The sequence below is a fragment of the Phocoena phocoena genome, chromosome 14 (genome assembly GCF_963924675.1).
Source record: "Phocoena phocoena chromosome 14, mPhoPho1.1, whole genome shotgun sequence".
Lineage (NCBI taxonomy): Eukaryota > Metazoa > Chordata > Mammalia > Artiodactyla > Phocoenidae > Phocoena > Phocoena phocoena.
The window spans coordinates 71439134-71459623 of NC_089232.1; the positions used below are offsets into that span (position 1 = coordinate 71439134).

Genomic DNA, 20490 nt, shown 5'->3' on the forward strand with positions numbered 1-20490 from the left:
CTTTGACTAAGTGATCCCTGGAGGCATTCTGGTTTGTCAGTACATTTGGCTTTTATAGTGTCTACAATGTAAAGTGATAGTTTTCCAAAGGTCTTGTTGTTGTTTATCTTGTTTTTCAGTGGCGGAACTCTTTTCCAATTAAGTCGTATATAATAAGGAATACAAAGAACAGATAGAAGCTGTTCTAAAGGAAGAACAGCCAAGAGTGTATGAGTCAGTGAAAACTGGTTAAGTTTTAGACTATCATTTGTGTTTCTGTAGCTCTTATAAATATTACTTGCATTTTATTATGTAGTTAGGATATTTTCTAAAGGTTGAGAATTTTAATAGTTCAAATTTGTTGATGTTGCGTGTAATCGGTAGAATTTTTTCTCACCCACTTGATTTGCTTTATGTTCATTTTATTCCTCATTTTTCTTTTTATAGGACCCAATGTTGTCTTCCAGTGTGAAAGCACCCCAGAGACCCACTATCCAAGTTTGACTCTAGCGTGGAGGCAGGGCAGGCAGCCCTGATCAAATATCTCCTACACAATTCGTTAACTTCGTTCGAATGTTAGAGCCACTTGTGATTATTTCTTCGTGTTTCTAATCTACAGTTAAAATTTACTTGTAACAAGTTAAAGGATAGTGGGTCTTTGTGTGGCTTTCCCTGCTGTTCACTCTGGCATCCTTTAGCATTTTTCTTCTTTTTTAATTTGGTAATTGTAGGTCATTAGCATGCATGTTGAGTTTGCCCTTACATGGTGGGAGTTCAAACACACAAAGACCCACTATTTGCACAGACTTTTCTCGCTGGTTTGGAATGGGCTGCCATGCTTTTCTAATGTTATTGCAACATGTATATTCATTACAGAATTCAGAATTGCTTATGTTTTGCTATTATATTTGATCTAATCCTAATCACAGTGAGCTCTTAATTGGTTCAATATGTGATTTGTCCCTTAATGTGCACTGTTTATTACTTTCTAATATGCCACTATGAGTACCAATATTTAAATTTGTTTAAAGGCCAAGAAGTGGAAATATCCTTTTCTCTATTTTCTGTGTATTTTGGGGTGGGAGCAATGACACTTTGAGGGAGCTTTTATTATCTCACAGAAGAGGAAAGTGGCCTGCCCCAGCAATATGTGCAGAGCAGGGTATGTTTTATCTGTTCCGGCTGCCCAAGAATGAGTCCTGTACATGGGAGTCCCCTTGGGATCTCTGTGGTCTGGGCTCATGCGGAAGCTTCATGTGCTGCAGCGGTCAGTTGTTACTTCTTTACTAATGAGCTAAAAATGGATTCTTTTTGAGGAATGAAAGGCTCCCTTCATTGACCATGAGATATGAAACCTTCCCTTCCTTAGAGCATTTATATCTGTACATTTTGAAGTCAAAATTCATGTTATCTATTTTAATTAGGTGACTCCTTGTCCCAGGTCACAAAGGGACACTGGTTGACACTCTTCTTAATGTATTTAGTAAAGAGCATAAGGAATCCTTGAAGAATTTAAATGCCCATGAAGCAGGCAGACAGTCTCTGTCTAGTTGAGAATGAATTCAGTGAAGGAAACGTGTGAGAGCTGGCATTCCTCTATGTCCATGAAGCTGCTTTGTGGCTAGAGGGTTGATTTTACCATTCAGAATTCTCTGGCTACTATCTATTATTCAACCACATTGGCTACTTTGGCATAGGATTTTACTTCTTTTCCTTGAATGGAGAACTTTAAAGATAATAAACATTATTATAAACTAATAAACGTGAGAGTACTTAGCTGAAACAAAAGGGAGTTTTAGTGGACAGTATTAAACTATATTTGAAAATCAATGAGAAGTTTATGCAATTTAAAATGTTTACAAACTGCAGTGCAGTCTGCTGTTTATGAATGTCCAGGTATTACCAGGACAAGTGTACATACAATCACAGAGTCTTATTTCCTCACACAGTTCTTTAAGAAGAGTGAAATATGTTTTTATATATCTGAGTTTTAAGTTAGAGGCATATTTTGTGCAATATTTGTGTAAATGAGCCTATTCATTATAAATGAATGATTTTAGTCATACATTGCCTAAATCATAACTTTACAACACTTGAGAAAGAATCAACAGTTTAGTTAGAACGTCACAAAGTTCAAATGTCTGTGTTCCAAAATACTTCACATCATTGGGATGTATGGTGATATGTATGTGTGCTCCCTGAGGCAGGGATTTCTAGCTATTAGACCACCTCAACTTTTAGCATTTGGCATCATCATGATACTTTGTTTTTTGTTTTTTGATTTTTTTTTGCGGTACGCGGGCCTCTCACTGTCGCGGCCTGTCCCGTTGCGGAGCACAGGCTCCGATGCACAGGCTCAGTGGCCATGGCTCACGGGCCCAGCCACTCCGCGGCATGTGGGATCTTCCTGGACCAGGGCACGGACCCGTGTCCCCTGCATCGGCAGGCAGACTCTCAACCACTGCGCCACCAGGGAAGGCCTATCATGATACTTTTATAAAATATGACATATAGGAAAGCAATAATACCATTTTACAGGAGGCGTAACAGATTTGCCTGCAGTCACTAAAGGGTAGAGTGTAAAGACTGAGTCCTTGTGAATTCAGCTGATCTTCTAAATTGTACAGTTTACTTGGTCTTGCCTTTTATTTTCTGAACTTTTTGCTTTTGCAACCGTTAGTTGGGTTCAAATTAAGGGCAGTTACTTTAAATCCATTTCAAACCCTGAGGTTAGAAATTAGACCCCTTAATTAGTCACATGATTTGGTGTAACATTTTCTCCTTATAATTTTGAATTTGGGTTTATTTAATACACTGATAAATTATTTCAAAAGTATTTTTGTAGCTCAAATTGCTTCACTTTTACACTGATAAATATAGTTTATTAAGAATGACATTCAGGTAGAGCTTAGTGTCTGTAAATCAGTTTGCAAGTGATATATTCATCAGGTACCTATGGACTAAGTCACATAATGGCATATTTAAGCTAAGTGTCTGGGAAATAACTTTACTGTATTTACAGAAATACCCCTCTTTGTTTAGGTATTTTGTCATATATTTGAGAATAAACTAAAAGTAAAGGAAATGGTATGACATATAATAATAACTTGTCCTTCTTAAAAGAGCATGCAGTCCTTTGCAACACCTCGTATCCAGCCACGTATTTGTTCTCATTCAGTATAAGAGGCAGCTTTCCATTTACTTAGAAAGCACCACAGAAAGCAACATTGGAAGGAGTTTATCAGGAACATAAAATTTTAGAATGAACAAATCTGAACCCTGTAGGAGGTAAAGAATGAAAATTTATTTAAAAATTGCAATATGTGCTAACCATTTTTAAGGTATATGATTAAACCTGATAGGTTTTTCAGCAATGAAAAAATCAGTTCTAAGACCAAAGCTGATTTTTTTAGAACACTTGAAAATCTAAATTCACCTTACTTGTTGTATAGTTTCCTCTAAAACTTTATCCTAAGGAATCATTTTAAAATAATACAACTATTAAAACAATGTATCTGCTATTTTAGTGTTTTAAAATATAATATGAATACTGATAGCTTAAAATAAAGGAACTGGGGGGAGGAAAAGTAGAGAAAGAAATGCCAATTTCAGTCCAAAGCTTTATTTGCCAAGTTTTCTTAGGATGAATTTTACCAGGTTATAAGTTCTTGTAAATAGAATCTATAATGGAAATACTGAGAGACTTCTGCCTGAAGTGGCATTATTGGATGCTGCTGTGATGCTACTGTAATGTAATAAATTATTAAATTGTTGCAAAGTGCTGTTTTTTTGCCTTAAATTTTTATTTTGTGCGTCTTGAAAATTATAGTATTAAAGGTCTTGAGATTGTGCAAATGCTGGAAACGCTTGGCATGAGGTCATCCGTTTTTATTTTTACAAAATTGTAATATAACTATGCAAGTGTGTTTATTAAAAGGACACAAACTACATTACTTGTATTGTGTATTTCTTTTGAAGCATCCTTTAAAACTAATTGTTTATGTGTAGTCTTGGTTGAATTTCTTTGGAATGTCTCTTTTTCTGTAACATAGTCTCTGGGTCCAGACCAGCAAATTGTTTTATAGTAGGGGGAGAAAAGAAAATTTTAAGTGGTAAAGATTGAGATAGTTTGATCCAAGATAAGCATATGTATCTCAAAAGCAAAAGAAATTTTGATTTGAAAGTAAAAGAAAATATAATCTAGGATAATAATAGACTACTATGTTATTTATAATTTTTATTCCGACTTTTTCTCCAAAAAGATTGGAAGGAGTTTACAATACTCACTGCAAGTGTAGACTAAGATATTTATACTACAAAGTAAGAGTCTATATGCAGTGAAAGAAACTGAAGTGGTTGCTTGGGGGGTACCAGAGTTAAGCAGAGTTTTACAGTTAAATCAAGTTGGTGGTTTCACCTTGAGTGAAAAAAAACATGGATCAAAATCCAACCCATCCATCAATGTCTGACATGAACAATCTCTTTCCAAAATCTTTCCTCATCTCTGGAAAGTCATTCAACTAACATATGTTGAGTATTTGCATAAGCAAATGCAGAGTACTAGGTGCTGAGAATATGAAAATGAGTGCCAGGTGGTCCTGGCCTCAGGTAGTGCCTAACTCTGTGAGGGGATCAGGCACGTACGCAGATAAGTATAAAACAGCCTGCTGAGCACACTGATATTAGCTATTACTGGGCACCAAGAGAGTACAGAGGAGGAATACCTAACTCAACCGTAGATTGGTGAATTAGAGAGGACTTCCTGGAGGAGGCAACCGCCAGAGTCATAAGATAAGTAGGAGTAAAAGCCAGATTGGAGGGTGGGATGGTGGGGAGTGTGATGGAGACCAGCAGCCAGGCGGAGGAGGAGAGGTGCGTTTATAAGAAGTTCATTATTGCTGGAGTGGAAGTGGAAAGCCAGCGACACTGAATGCTGACGCTTGAGAGCAGACGGAGGGCTAAACCAGAGATTCCTAGCTTGGCTGCTCAATGGAATCACCTGGGGACCTTTAACAAGCTATTGATGCCTGAGTCCCGATTTAAATGGCCTGTGGTGGGGCCTGGGTGTGGGGATTTTTAAGAACTCCTCAGGTGATTCTGATATGAAGCCAAGGTGGAGAAAAAGTCATGAAACTGAGTTAAGACTTGTTTCTGAGGGAACCTTGGCAGGAGTTGGGGATTGATGGGATGCGTGGTCAGGTGGAAGGTCAGTTTGACCCCCAGGTTTGTATCTTGGTGACAGGGCGGAATCATGGTGCCACCAGCTACATTAAAAAATCGGAGTTGTGGCTGGATGAGTTTAGTTTTGACTACACAGTACCTGTGGGACATCCAGATAGAATTGTCCAGCAGGTAGTGAGATATAATTAAGATATACAGCATCGGATATACATCAGCTGGTGGCATGAATGCCTATTGATAGTTTTTGAGCCACTGAAAGTAAATGAGATGATTCAGGGAGAAAATAAGACCTTTGAGGGTATCAGCAGTTAAGGGTTGGGTAGTGAAAGGAACCCATGAAGACGAAACAAAGGTTCTGGGAAAATAAAGAGATTGTTGTGCTAATATTGCTACCATTTTTGTAAAATAATGAAGTTCTCGCTATATAACTGTTGCTCATACCAGTAAAAAGAAAAGAGGAAAAGTGCTCTTTATTTTTTTAAGATTTATTTATTTATTTATTTTTGGCTGTGTCAGGTCTTAGCTGCGGCATGCGGAATATTCGTTGAGGCATGCGGGACCTTTCGTTGTGGCGTGCAGGCTTCTCTCTAGTTGTGGGGTGCAGGGTGTTTTTCTCTCTAGTTGTGGTGTGCAGGCTCCAGGACGCGTGGGCTCCAGAGCACAATGGCTCTGTAGTTCGCGGTACACAGGCTCTCTAGTTGAGGTGCACGAGCTCAGTAGTTGTGGCACATGGGCTTAGGTGCCCCGAGGCATGTGAGATCTTAGTTCCCTGACCAGGGGTCGAACCCTCATCCCCTGCATTGTAAGGTGGATTCTTTACCACTGGACCACCAGGGAAGTCCCAGTGCTCTTTATTGAGTACTTATTAGTCTAGGCACCTTTCTGAGGCCCTCAAATGTATTACCTCATTACTATTTTCTTTTTACAGGCATGGAAATGAAAACCCAGAGAAGTTAAATAACTTGTTCAAGGTTACACAGATTGTCAGTGGTAGAGCTGGGTTCAAACCCAAGTGGTCCGACTCCAGAGTCCTTGCTCTTAACCTCTACACTAGGGTGCTAATATTGCCACCATTTTCATAATAAGGAAGTTCCTGCAGTACAGCCACCACTTGAACCAATGAAAAGGCAAGAAGAGAAATCAGAAAAGATGAGGAGGCAAGGACTGAATTTAACAGACAAGGAGAAGAATCTCTAAGAATAACATCTAGAAGGATAAAGCTGAACATAATGACTTTTTTGGTAACAGCTCTATTAAGATATAATTTACATTCCATACAGTTCCCCCAACCATACCAATTCAGTGGTATATTCACAGAGTTATGCAACCATTACCACAGTCAATTATAGGACATTTCCATCACCTCAAAAGGAAACCCAGAACCCACTGGTTATCACCCTCGCATCTTCCTGTGTACCCTGCCTGCCCTGCAGCCACAGCTAATCTGTGTTCTGGCTTCATATATTTGCCTACTCTGGACATATGTAAATGGAACCATAAAGTGTGTGGGGGTTTTGTGATTGGCTTATTTCACTTAGCATAATCTTTTCAAGGTACATAATGCTATAGCACATATCAGTATTGCATTGCTTTTTATGGCCAAATAATATTCTATTGTTTAGATATACCACATTTTATTTATCCATATGTTAATTGATGGACATTTGGGTTTTTACTATTTGGCTATTATGAATAATGCTGCTGTGTACATTTGCGTACAAGTTTTTGCATGGACAGACATCATCATCTTTCTTGGGTATATACCTAGGAGTGAAATTGCTGGGTCAAATGGTTTGACTTTTGGAGGAACTGCCAGACTGTTTTGCAAAGTGGCTGTACCATTTTATATTCTCACCAGCAGTGTACAAGGGTTCCTGTTTCTCCACATTTTCACTGACACTTGTTATTATTTGGCGTTTTATTAAAGCCTTCCTTGTAGGTATGAAGTGACCTCTCATGGTTTTGAATTGCACCTTCTCCATGACTAATGATGTTGAGCATCTTTTCATGTGCTCGTTGGCCATGTGTATGTCTTCTTTGGAGAAATGTGTGTTCAGATCCTTTGCCCATTATTTATTTATCTATCTATTTATTTATTTATTTTTGGCTGCATTGGGTCTTCGTTGCTGTGCACGGGCTTTCTCTAGTTGCGGCGAGTGGGGGCTACCCATTGCAGTGTGCAGGCTTCTCATTGTGGTGGCTTCTCTTGTTGCAGAGAACGGGCTCTAGGCATGCGGGCTTTAGTAGTTGTGGCTCGCGGGCTCTAGAGCACAGGCTCAGTAGTTGTGGCGCATGGGCTTATTTGCTCCACGGCATGTGGGATCTTCCCGGACCAGGGCTCGAACCCATGTCCCCTGCATTGGCAGGTGGATTCTTAACCACTGCACCACCAGGGAAGTCCCCTTTGCCCATTTTTAAATTAAGTAAATTATCTTCATAATCACTTTTAAAACTTTATTTTAAACGAGAACAACAAATCATGAAAGATGTGCTTAAGAGAAATGTCTTAATGCTGTTGTCAAAGGCAGAATCACTTAGAGTGATAAAATCAAAGAGTGATAAAATGAGTGTAATGGGAAGTGTAGCGGGAGGGCTGCTTTGGATCGTGACTCTATGAGCTCACCCCTAGGAGCCTTAGCCTCACCTGCATAATGAAGATAGTAATACCTGTATTACAGATGAGACTTAAGAGATTTATGAAACACCAGTTCAGTGTCTAACACATAGATACTAGAAATTACAGTTAGCATTTACCAAGCATTTGCTGTGTCCTAAGTGATGGACTAAACATGTTGGGTGTGTGTCTGGGTTAGTAAGTGATGGAGTTAAAGCCTGAGTCAGCATCTGACCCCAAAGCTGGTGCTCTTAGCCACTTCTCACTAACTTGGAGTTGCTGTTACTTCAGATCACAAAATCAGAACAATCATCATTAAATTCCAAGATACATGTGAGAAGAGAGTAAAGAGAATTAACTAATTCATTCTTTAAATGAATCCAGGCTGGTCAAGTTACATTTCAAGGTACTGGGAGGACCTGCTACTGGGATCCCTGTGTCACCAGTGGTCATCTGTTAACCACCACGAAATCAGAGTCAGGCAGTGCTGTAGAGTTAGTGTGTCCTAGACTCAGCAGTTTGGGCATAGTATTATGTAGTCATAAACAAGTTGGAAAATATGGGTTGTATAATCATACATTGGGTAAAGTAGAGGTGTAGCAGTCTGCTTAGTAATACCAAGAAAAAAACATATGTGCATATGAAACCCCTGTTGCCCCAGGTCAGTACTGTGGTAATTGGCATATTGATACAGAGCACTGAAGGGTACAGTCTGTTTGAAATTAGCTGTTAGATACAAGTTGTTAATTGCATATGCAACCAAGTAGAAGGGTATGTAAAGGGACCAATTATGTTCCGTAGACACAAAAAAGAGTTAAAGGCGAATAAGGGCCCTGTTGGTTTTCAGTGCTTTGGGCTCTTTGGCATTCCAGGTATTTATACTAAAACCTTTTTTCCTCTAGAATTCAGTTCAACAAGCATAGGACCAGGTTAGGTTTGTACACACTGTCGTCAGAGTTTCCCCTCAAATAGGATTGCAGTGTAAGCATCGTTTAAAGTGGCCTGGCACTTCAAAGTGTAAGACTTGAATCAAGAGACCTAGATTTAGGTATTTAGTAGCTCTGAATTCTACAGTAAGTTACTTAACCACCAAAGCCTCAGATTCTCCATGTATTTATACAGTAGGAGTCAAAGTTATATTTGTTAATCAGACAATTGATCACAGGTTGTAAATTGTGACACACATGTTGGTTATTCGTATTGTTAAAACGAAGTTCTGTGCTGGGTGAACATGAAGAAACTGCTGTTTCATGACATCTCTTCGTAATATTCTATATTCTGAATAGCACATTAATAGTTGAGTCAGTGATACAGGGTCAAGTCTGGCAGACTAGAAGGTGATGCAAAAATCAGCTTGAACTAATTGCTTTCTGAGGCCAAAATCTGCACTTTTGTCTACTGTTGGGGGGGGGGGTCTTTGCTGTCTTTAGGCTTATAACATTTTACCGTAGATTCAAAAATAAAAATAAAAAATTGTTTTTTTGGTAAATGCAAATCCACTTGCATTTATCAACAGAGCTGCTTTTGTAAGTTCTAGAATGTGTCTGTTTTCTGATAGTCAAATATTTTGCTTTCTGATGGTCTGCAGCAGTAGAATCACACAAACAGCCCAATTTTATACCACAAATAGCCCTTTTTGTGCTTAAACAAGCAACCTAACACCTGATGACAGAACGTAACAGGCATAAAAAAAGACAGAAAAACTTGTTCAAGAATTATTTAAATTTCCAAAAACGAAACCACAAATATGTATGGCTTCATGGTGCCACCTGGTACACAGTTTGCACTCAGTAAATATTTGCCAAGTGGATAAAAGGCTATTCTCTTACGAAACAAGATACCCAGTAATTTCCAGCGCCCTGATAAAACTTGAGTATTAAAGGCAGCCTTCAGAAAATGCATGCAGTTGAGTCGTCTGGATTACTGTTAAAATCTCATCTTTTCACTGAGCTTAAACACAGTGAGACTGAAAACCATTATGTGATACTCTGGCTCTTAATTTTGGGCACACAGAGAATAGCATTGTTCAGAGGCGTTGGTCTCCTCAGAATGGGCAAGGACTATTCTGGGACTTTATGACATAATCTGAACAAGCCCTCTTTGTAGCAGTCATCACAAATTGCCTTTTGTCCTTCACTTTTTGGAGTCTTCGCAGATCTTTCTCCTCCTTTCTAAGCTCTCTCGTTTGCTTGCTTGCACTGTAATTTAGAACGGTGGTTCCCAGCTATAGTGGGACACAGTTTTCATAACCATTATACATTATGCATGTTTTGTCTCTCAGTCTCCACATCCTAAACACAAGTGTCGGGGGTCTTGTGGCCCAGCCTACCGCTAATTATTCCTCTGGGAACTTTGACCTGGTAGTAGCCATGATCTCTCATTTTTCCTACTTTCCCATTCTTCCTGTCTGCCAGAAAGAACTTCCCAGGAAGTTTTCATCATTCTCTCTGACTGCTTATAGTTAATATCAATGTACTATCTCAGAGTGTATCTTCATATCACATTCTGTAAATACTTGTTGAAAACCTATTATGTGTCAGGCATGGGGGACATAGCAGATTATAAAATGGACAAAAATTCCTGCCCTCTTGGAGCTGACATTTGAGTAGAGTAAGACAGAAAACAAACAAAACAAATAAGTATGTAGTATCTTAGAAAAATAAAGCAGGTGAGGGAAAGGGAGTACTTGGTGGGGAGAGGTGGATCCAGAGGGATTTCAATTTTAAACAGGTTACTCAGATAGAGCTTCTCTGAAATGGTGACATGTGAGCCAAGACTTGAAAGATGCGATGACTATCTGGAGGAAGCCATGTGGATACCTGGAAGATCATGCTAGGCAGAGGGAACAGCACATGCAAAGAGCATGCCCGTAATGCTTGAGGAACAGCACAGAGGCCGGTGTGGCTGGAACAAGGGAGGAGCAAGAGGATGAGGAAATGAGGACAGGGAGGTATCTGCGGAGATGGGGGAAGCCGTTTAGGTTCTTGTGGGCTGATTGTAAGAAATTTGGCTTTTGCTCAGAGTGAGAAGGACCCATTGAAGGGTTTTGATCAAAGGAGTGACATGATCTGCTGTGTTTTAATAGGATAGCTCTGGCTTGCTAGATTAATCTGGAGGTTGGGGGGCAGGGGTCGGAGCAAAGAGACCTGTTAGGAGGTTCGTTCAGCAATCCAGGCAAAAGATGGCAGTGGCTTGGATCAGAATGACAGTGGTGGATGAGGTAAGAAGTGGTCAGATTATGGACCACTATTATCTATTTTGAAGATAGAGCCACAGGTGGGTTGAATGTGAGGTGTAAGAAGAAGGAAAGTGTCAATCCACCTGTTGTGTTAGCTTCAGGTGTACAGTAAAGTGAATCAGTTATACGTATACATATATCCACTTTTTCTTAAAATTCTTTTCTCATATAGGCCATTACAGAGTATTGAGTAGAGTTCCCTGTGCTATACAGCAGGTTCTTATTGTTATCTGTTTTATATATAGTAGCGTGTATATGTCAATCCCAATCTCCCAATTTATCAGGGAGGTAATTCTATCAGTTTTTCATTTCACACTTTGAGGCTCTCCCATTAGTTGCAAATAAGAGTTATTATATTTCCATGAGGTTTTGTGATGGCATCTTATACAGATCCTTGGAAGCCTAGTTTGTCTGTTGCTAATGAATCCTCCCCCACTGCTCTTTTATATTTTGCATTCGTATAGTTTTTTGCAGCCCTTTACTTTTTTTCTTTTAGGTCTTTACTTATTTATTTATTTGGCTGCGTTGGGTCTTAGTTGAGGCACATGGGATCTTTGTTGCAGCACGCGGGATCTTTTTTTTTTGTTGCAGCATGTGGACTCTTCACTGCGGTGCATGGGCTTCTTCCTAGTCGTGGTGTGGGGGCCCTAGAGCACGCGGGCTCACTACTTGCGCTTCACGGGCTTTCTAGTTGTGGAATGCAGGCTCCAGAGTGCACAGGCTCAGGAGTTGCAGCACGTGGGCTCTCTAGTTGTGGCACTCAGGCTCTAGAGCACACAGGCTTAGTTCCCCTATGACATGTGGGAACTCAGTTCCCTGACCAGGGATTGAACCCACATCCCCTGCATTGGAAGATGGACTCTTAAGCACTGAATCACCAGGGAAGTCCACAGCCCTTTACTTCTAACATTTCTGTAACTTTACGTTTCTGGTGTCTTGTAAATAGCATCTAGCTGAATTCTTTTGTCCAATCTAGAGTCTCTCTTTTAACTGACAGATTTAGCCACTTACATTTATTAGAACTATTTTATACTTTTATTTATATCTATCTTATTTGACATTTTATATTTACCATGCATTTTCTTTGCTTCTTTTTTAAAAATTAACATTGAATTTATCCCACCAACTTATTTATTATTGTTATTTTTACTGTCAGTAATTTTTTTTCACATAATTACTGGTATTTTTGCTCACCATTCCTTTTTCTTACTTTTTTTTCTACCACTCCTTACATCTCTGTCTTTTCTTTTCAAAGTACATTTTTTTTAATGGTTCCTTTAGTCAAATCTGCTAGTGGTAAATGCTGTCAAACTTTGCCTGAAAATGCCTTTATTTCTCCCTCTTCCATGAACAATAGTGTAATTAGAATTCTAGTTTGACAGTTATTTTTTCTCAACACTCCCTATTGTTGGGTTGAGTTGTGTGCAGCCAGTCTGGATTGCTGTTCCTGTATAGTTATTCTGCTCTTTCTTTCTTACTATTTCAACAAATTTTTTCTTCCTTGGTGTTTTACAGTCTAGGTATGTGTTTATTTTTATTTTTTTCCCTAATCAGGAATCATTTTCCTCCTGAATCTGTGGAGTTACATCTTTCGTCAACTCTAGAAAATTCTCAACCATTATAATCTCAGTTATTACCCCTTCCCTTTCTTTCTGTTCTCCCCTCCTAGACTCCCATTAGATGTATGTTGGGCCTTGTCATTCCATCCTCTGTATCTTTTAGCTTTCATTTTATGTTTTCCATCTTTTTGTCTTTCTGAGCTGCATTCTAAGTAATTTCTTCAGCTCTTTTTTCAGATTTACTAATTGTTTCCTCCAATGTGTTTGATCTGCTGCCTCATCTATTATTATTTCCTTGATAATATTTACCTTTTTATTTGTTTCTGTTTCAGATCTTCCTGTTGGGTTTTTTAGACTCTAATTAGGGTTTCAAATCCTTCATATATGTCTCAAGCTATTTTAAACATATATATTTTACATCTCCTTTTGCTCTAATCCTCAGTTTTTTATGAATGGTGGATTGTTCCTTGTTTTTTGTAATTTTTTACTTTGAACTCATCTTTAGCGAGACTTAGTTTTTCTCTGTAAATCCTGTGGAACCAAGGTTGTGAGAGTGACCCTCCAGACCAGTTGTACATTTTCTTTGGCCAAGCACCCTGAAGTTATCACCAGCCAGGGACCAATTTTTGTGTTAATTCATCAGTTGCGGAATTCTTGAACTCCAAATTTATGTGAGATGCAGCCCCAGCATTTCTGTTCTTTACCCAGCAGGGACTAAATGCTTTCTTGGCATCTCACCATTCTGGCAGGAGGACTCTTTCCCTAGTCCACCCTGTAGTCTTCAGTCTCCTCTCATTAGCCAAGCCCAGGCAGAAGTCAACTAAGAAAAGAGCTTACAAAAGTAGCCTTAGAGGTTGGCCTCCTTGCAGTATGGAGCAGAGCAGGGGAAAGGTGAGAAATGGGTCTGGGGACAACACAATAGTCTTCTACTCAACAAATATTTCCTGACCTCGGTGGTCAAAACATTGCTAAGTGTGATATTATGGACTGTGTTAGACACAGTCCCTAACCTCCACTGGGAGAGAGGGACATAGTAACTATATACAGAAGAACTACAATACACATTACATTGTGGGAAGTATTTAAAATATAGATGCAAGCCAGTACCATGAAAACACGAAGGAGAGGCAGTCAGGGGACGGGATGGATAAGGTTTCCCCAGAGTAGGATCATGTGAGCTGCACCCTGAAGGGGTCGTGAGATGGCTTCTGTCAGAGAAGGGCCGTGGACAGAGGCAACAACAGGAGTGGAAACAGCCAGGCCGTGGACAGTTTGTACAGCACATCATGAGGACCGAGCCCAGGCCAGGGTGGGTAGAAGGTGGGCTGCATGGTCAGAGGCAGGCTGCTGCTGCATTACGGAGACTCTGGAGCCCTGTGCTCCCCCCGAGCTAGGACTTCATTCTGCAAAAAACAGAAGTCATTGAACATTCTGTCAGGAAAAGAACATGATGAAAAATGTAGAGGCTGGCTTGAGCTGTTCAATATAAATGCAATGTAAGTCACAAATACAAGCCCATATGTAATTTAAAATTTTCCAGCAGCTACATTTTAAAAAGTAAAAAGAAACAGATGGAATTAATTTTAATAATTACTTTTACTTAACCCAGCATTATCCAAAATATTATCATTTCAAGGTGTAATCGGTATAATAATTTTTGTACTGATGCATTATTTTACATTCTAGGATGTTTCTACTGGGTCTTTGGAATCCAGTGTATATTTTACACTTACAGCTCTTCTCTGTTCGGACTGGCCGTGGTTCAGGTGCTCAGTAGTTACATGTCGCTAATGGCTGCTATATTGGACAGTGCAGGTGTAGAGGATGGCAGAGGGGTGTATTCTATCCACAAACCCTAATTCCTCAGTTCTCAAAAGATTCACTCTCCCCTCAAAACAGAGGGTTCTATGGTCAAATAAGTGTTGGGAACTCTGGGTTCACTCAAATGTTTCTTTAGAGCAGGGTTTCTCAGAGCATAGTATGCGATGTGCCTTGTGACCCTGGCAGAGAAATGCAAAGTTTGACCTTGCAGGTCAGGAATGCCAGGAACACATTATAGTATTTGCTGGATTGGGGGGACCAGAGAGCCTGGAGGCAGGCAGAGGCAGAAATGCAGAAGGAAACACCAGGAAGAAGAGAGTGACAGAGGCTGAGGGAGAGATTCAAGTGTTGGAAGCAGCAGCTCATCACAGGTGTCAGGGCTCTGGGCAGGTGCAGGAGGACGCCAGCTCCCAAGGGGGTTTCCTGCATTTGGCGATGCTCAAGGTCATCATTACCTTCACAAGAGCAGTGTCAGTGGAGTGGTGGGAGAGAAACCAGAGTACCTTAAGTCGGAGAAGTGACAGAGAGAGCTGTGGGCGGGGGGAATGAGTGTCAGACCCCTCTACTGTCAGACATTTGGCAGTGAGACTAGAGACAGGTGTTTGTGGAGGGAGCAGGGTTGCAGGAAGGGTGCTTGTTTGTTTTACATATTGTGGTAGGAGGGACACATAACCATGTTCATGGACTAGAGGGACCAGTGAAGACTGAAGATGGAAGTGTGAAGGGCAGGGAAGGGTCCTGCAGGAGAGGGCGGGTTAGGGATGCTGGCTTTAGAAGAAGTAGGATCCCCTCACCCCCTGACACGGGAAGGAAGTACAGGGATGAGTGAGCAGGAAGATGGGGCTGGAAGTAGAAGGGGCATCATGCCTTTATTTTTTTTCCCTTGATGTCAGAGGTGAGAGCATCTGAAAGTGGGGATAGGGGTCAGGTTGGAAACTTGGAGAATAAAAATTTAAGAAGCATTGTAATGAAATGCAGAGGTGTCAGCTAGGGTTGGAGTACAAGGATTGTCCCACATTCATCCTGATTAAGCTAATGTCATGTACGTCCCAGCCTTAGAAACGATAAACTACCTGAGACTTTTCCTATTATCCCAAGATACTGAATAGATAGGCCAATACTTGTGGGTTTTAACATCAATCATCGATTCCCAAAGTGTGATATCCCAGTGGTGCACAACACAATGGCCCACAAAATAGTGCCCAGGAGGACTCGAATTATTTTAATAGTTATATGTTTATGGTAGTTACTATTAGAAGAAACATAACCACCACATCAAACCCATGATTTCATAGACATTTAGCTCAAACATGAAAAAAAATATTACATAAATAATAGTAGAGATACTATGTGGATGTGGCAGAATGTGAAGGACCGAGATTTGTAAACCACTAGCAAAGAGCTAGGGCAACCTTAGAGACTGCTGCGATTGCCCCACCAGTGTCAGCTGGATGGCCACGTGATCAGCAACATTCCCCATCAGGCGTCGGCCTTGGCATCCAGCCGCCTGGCTGCACACCGCCGGGTCAGGCAGGGGCCTGTGTCAGCCTTGCTCATCCCTAGCTCTCGCTCACTGCTGCAGGTCTCCTTGGCAGAACAGGATGGAACACAGTCCCCAGAAAAGCTGGATGAGTCTGGACATGAGTGGCACTGCGATTTCATCTTGGTAGCACCGAACGTGACTTTTGCCTTATCCAATTTTTGTTTGACTGTGGGAGTAATTTTTTTTAAAGCTGTCGGCAGCATGTGCAGAAAATAGAACAGTTGTCTTCGTGAGGATTCTCTGAAAGTCCAAATCTATACAAAATACATAAAAAATCAAAAACAGTCACGAAGAGGAGCCCCCACTTAAAAGGCCAGTCTGATCCTGGCGTTTTCCGCCTCTGTGGCTCTGCGCCTTTGTCCCCATGCAGGGCGTCTGCCTCGGTCCGAACACTGCGGGCTGCAGAGGCCCCGCAGGGCCAGCCCTGCTCCTGTGTCCTCTGCTCCCCAGACCTTTGTGTTACCTCCCCATCTCTCCCGCTTCAGACGTGCACTGCTACCGCCTCATGTTGTCCCTTGCTGGGCACCTACCTGCTTTTTCTTTTTGCCTGAGGAAGGGCTTTCTGAGGCGTTTCCCCTCCCACTGGGCCTTCGGCAGGCCCTCAGCTTCTTATTGCATGACTCTGGGTTAACGTCACTTCCCAGTGTGACAGTGAGCTCAGCTCCCATGTGCCTGTACATTGATCCGAAGTGACTATGGTACTTCTCACTCTGATGCCACGCAAGATGGCTGGGGACTGCCCTCAAAGCCCCCATGGCTGCAGTGTACCCCAAACCACCAGTTCTTTGTTCCAGTGGGTTAAGACCGTGCTCTTGCTGGGAACTGCTGGGCCCTGGAGACTTCAGGTTTCCTAACTGAGCACTTAACTTTGAGAAATCTAGAGAAGTATTTCTCAAACATTTTTTAAACAGTGGCTCACAGTAAGAAATACATTTTACATCCTCAAATACATACCTAACTAAAAATTTTCACAGTACAATACTGACAGATCCTGTGCACGTGGTAGTTTCTAGTTATTTATTTTGTTTTGTTTTTGTTTTAAAAAATCGATAGAATGGCCCACCAATAGCTCATGACCTGCAGTTTGGAAAACACTGGTCTCCAGCACTTGATTCACTTAATCATTACGGTGCTTTGAAAATGTCTCAGGATGGTGAGAATAGCATAGATTCTTCACAAGGCTCCCTCCGCACAGTTCTGGTTTCTTTGAGGCCATTTCTGCAAATCCTTCATTCTGTCATTACTTATTTGGAAAAGAAATTGGGACCATACCGAGCATTGCAGGTGTTGCAACCAGTTACAGGTATTGCTCATTTGCGGCTCTGGAGCTCTGGAGTGGCCGGTGGTTAATCCCGCTTCCGCAGGTGTGCGCTGTTCGCCCAAGTCCCAGGGCCCTTTGGCAGGCCACGTGGTTCTTTCCCGGCAACATTTGCAAACCCCGTGTATCTGACGGTTCATGTCTGTTTTCTCCGAGGAAGATAAAATAATATTTTGAAACTCTAGCCTGCTTTTCCACAGGGTGTGCAGATCTCCAAACCCTGGACACCATGCAGCCAGTGGAGAGGAAAAGGCAGGGCTACATCCATGAGCTGATGGAGACTGAGGAGCGGTACGTGGATGACCTTCAGCTCGTCGTGGAGGTGAGGGCGCCGCGGGCGCTGCCGGCTGCTCAGGGGGTGGGGCCTCGTAGCAAGGTATCACCTTTGACAAAAGAATTCTCAGGCAGTGACGGGAGCGCTCACACCCTCAGAATGCTTCCTCTGACCCTTGGAGAGGCCTTGAAGATCTCAAGTCGGCTCTTCCTCCAGATTAGGTAATTCAGAGTGAAGAGAGAGAGAAAAGGCACTCAGTGCCTCAGTCGGATGTGGTAGAGGCCCCATCAGGAAGGACCAGGGTACGGAGTAGGTGGGAAGGCTCTCCAGCAAATGTATCTGCCTCAGACTTTTCTCTGACGGACGACGTCTGCACCACTCTTCTGGCACCTGACGCTTTCATAAAGTTTAATGATTTCCAGAGGAATTGTGAGGCAGTGGGGGTGTTCACCTAACCTTTATGTCAGTTTGGAAAACCAAACAGTGTACTGTAAAGTAGCTCCCAAATCTCATATATTTACTGTGTTGTGACTATTAATGTTGCCAGCGACCCCGAAGCAGACAACGGCCGTTAGAGTGGCACTTTTAAATGGTTCGCATTTGAGCAAAGTAAGATTTTATACTTTTATTATGCTTTTGTTTCCATGGCTTTCAGTTCCCACAAAAATTTGTCAAGGCCCTCAGATGAGACCAGTTTAAAAAAAAAACTTAAAGAGAACAGGTGTCCCCACTCAGGCCCAGCAGGTGCACTGTTTACGTGGTCGTGACCTTGAGAACACACGGTGCAGAAGCTGAGTCCTCCATCTGCCCCACCAAGGCCTGCACCCGATTCATTCTCTCCCCTGAATTCGGGCTGGGATCTCAGACATGGCACACTTGATCCTCTCAGACGTTCACTGTCCTGCACTTCTCGGTTGATAACGTCTGTCTTCCCCCAGGCTGTGAGCTCCTGAGTGCAGAGACTGTGTGTCCTTCGTCCTACACCCCAAACGTGGCCTGGCCCTTTACAGGCCTTCCCAACAGGACTGAAGTTATGTGTGGCTAGGTGTGTTTATGTCTGTCTGCACTTCTCTCACCAGGATGGATGGCCTGTAAGAAAAGCCCATCCTTTTGATTAACCCCTACAAGTGTCAGCCCTGCTGCCGGTCAGATTCCAGTCCTAAGTGGTTGTAAATGGGTGTGGAGAACCGCTCTGACTAGCACAGAAGGTGAATGGGGGCCAGGTGCTTTCCCCATCTCAGGCCAGCCTCTTAACCACGTGGGCTTGGTTATTCTCAGCGCACCTCACAAGACACTCTGAGGGGTGAGGCATCAAGTTGGGGTCAGGGGGTCAGGGAAAAAAGCACTGCCCACAGGCAAGGGCTTCTCATTACCGTTGCCATGGAGGGCCCCAGAGGACCCAGCCATCTCACCCTCCGCTTACCTCACTGAGGCTGGCGCAAAGCAGGCAGATAGAACAAATAAACAGTAACATAAATTAATCAGCGAGTGAAAGAACCGACATCAGACGCTTTCCCTGTCCTTCAGGAGCAACCTCAGAGCAGGTCGACCTTGTTTCCAGGGCTCTCTCTCACAGGAGTGTCCAGACATCTTCAGTCTGATTCTGGAACCGTAGAGGTTTAGAGACGTTAGTTCATAGCACTTTTATCTGAGTTCTCTGAATCCAGGTTCAATTCAATGCAGTAAGTAAACATTAATTTAGAACAGTTTCAATGGAGGGTAATGTCATGTGTATTTTGGAGAGATTTCACTTGAGAAGAGTTGTCTCAGATGACTTCACCATTTCCTTAAGGCTTTTAAAGTCATTCCCTAGTTGTTTAGTGGAAACTTGAACTTAGAATCAAAAAGTTGTTTTAGTTCTGGCTCCTCCACGTTCTAGCTTTGTGACCTTGAGCAAATTACTCTCTCAGCTTTTATTTCTTCGTGGGTCAATTGGGAATAATAATACCTGACTCAGCATGACCTACATCATCTATGAAGTTAATTGAGAAACCCACACACACACGTGTGCATGTATGCACACACAAGCATATGCATGTATGTGCATATCAGAACTTTGTGAAACCTTAAGTGCTACAGATTACCAAAGTGTTATCATTTAACCCCTGAAATCCACATGTGCTTGGTGGCCAGTCTTGAGGATAGGATAAGGCATCACTCTTTCTTCTGGTGCACTTCTCACAAACTGCTTCCAGACCCCTGAGGTGCTCAGCCTGACAACGGCCATGCTTCCTCAGTTCTGCAGGCTCTTCCAGTGTGTGGGTGCTTTATGCCCGTGGTTTATTTAACCTGTATAACACCCTGAGGAGGTAGGTATGAGAATCTCCTCTTCTTGATGAGACTGCTGGATTCAGTCCTTAAAATCAGCCCTGATAGGAGACGAAATAGCAAAAAGGGAAATTTTGCAATTTAAAAGTCACAATATGTTTATTTAAAAGTGCCATGATCTTCCTAGTTTTAGTGTATGAAGATAATGTTTTGTTTTTTGCGGTACGCGGGCCTCTCACTGCTGTGGCCTCTCCCGTTGCGGAGCACAGGCTCTGGACGCACAGGCTCAGCGGCCATGGCTCACGGGCCCAGCCACTCCGCGGCATGTGGGATCCTCCTGGACCGGGGCACGAACCCGTGTCCCCCACATCAGCAGGCAGACTCTCAACCACTGGGCCACCCGAAGATAATGTGTTATTTAGACCACACAGCCTGTGTACTGCACTTGAGCTGACTTCTTTCCCTTGTGTTCTGAATTTAGGTTTTTCAGAAACGAATGGCAGAACCAGGTTTTCTCACTGAAGGAGAAACGGCCTTGATCTTTGTTAACTGGAAGGAGCTCATCATGTCGAACACGAAGCTGCTGAAGTGAGTCGTGAGCATCACCTGTTGTTGCAGCAGACGTCCCCAGCCCCAGGGCTGAGCCTCATACCTAACTCTGCAGCCAGGGCTGCTTAGCAAAGAACTTTCACTGT

General features: G+C 42.2%; 1 protein-coding gene across 3 annotated transcripts in view; it reads left to right on the forward strand.

Moving 5' to 3' along the window:
• Positions 1-20490, forward strand: part of ITSN2 (intersectin 2) — a 160345-nt gene that overhangs the window by 121124 nt on the left and 18731 nt on the right. For all 3 annotated transcript variants that reach the window (XM_065890742.1, XM_065890743.1, XM_065890741.1), the window contains 2 exons: positions 17454-17575; positions 20277-20383. In XM_065890742.1, the coding sequence (XP_065746814.1) occupies positions 17454-17575; positions 20277-20383 (229 nt within the window). The remainder of the gene's footprint in view (positions 1-17453; positions 17576-20276; positions 20384-20490) is intronic.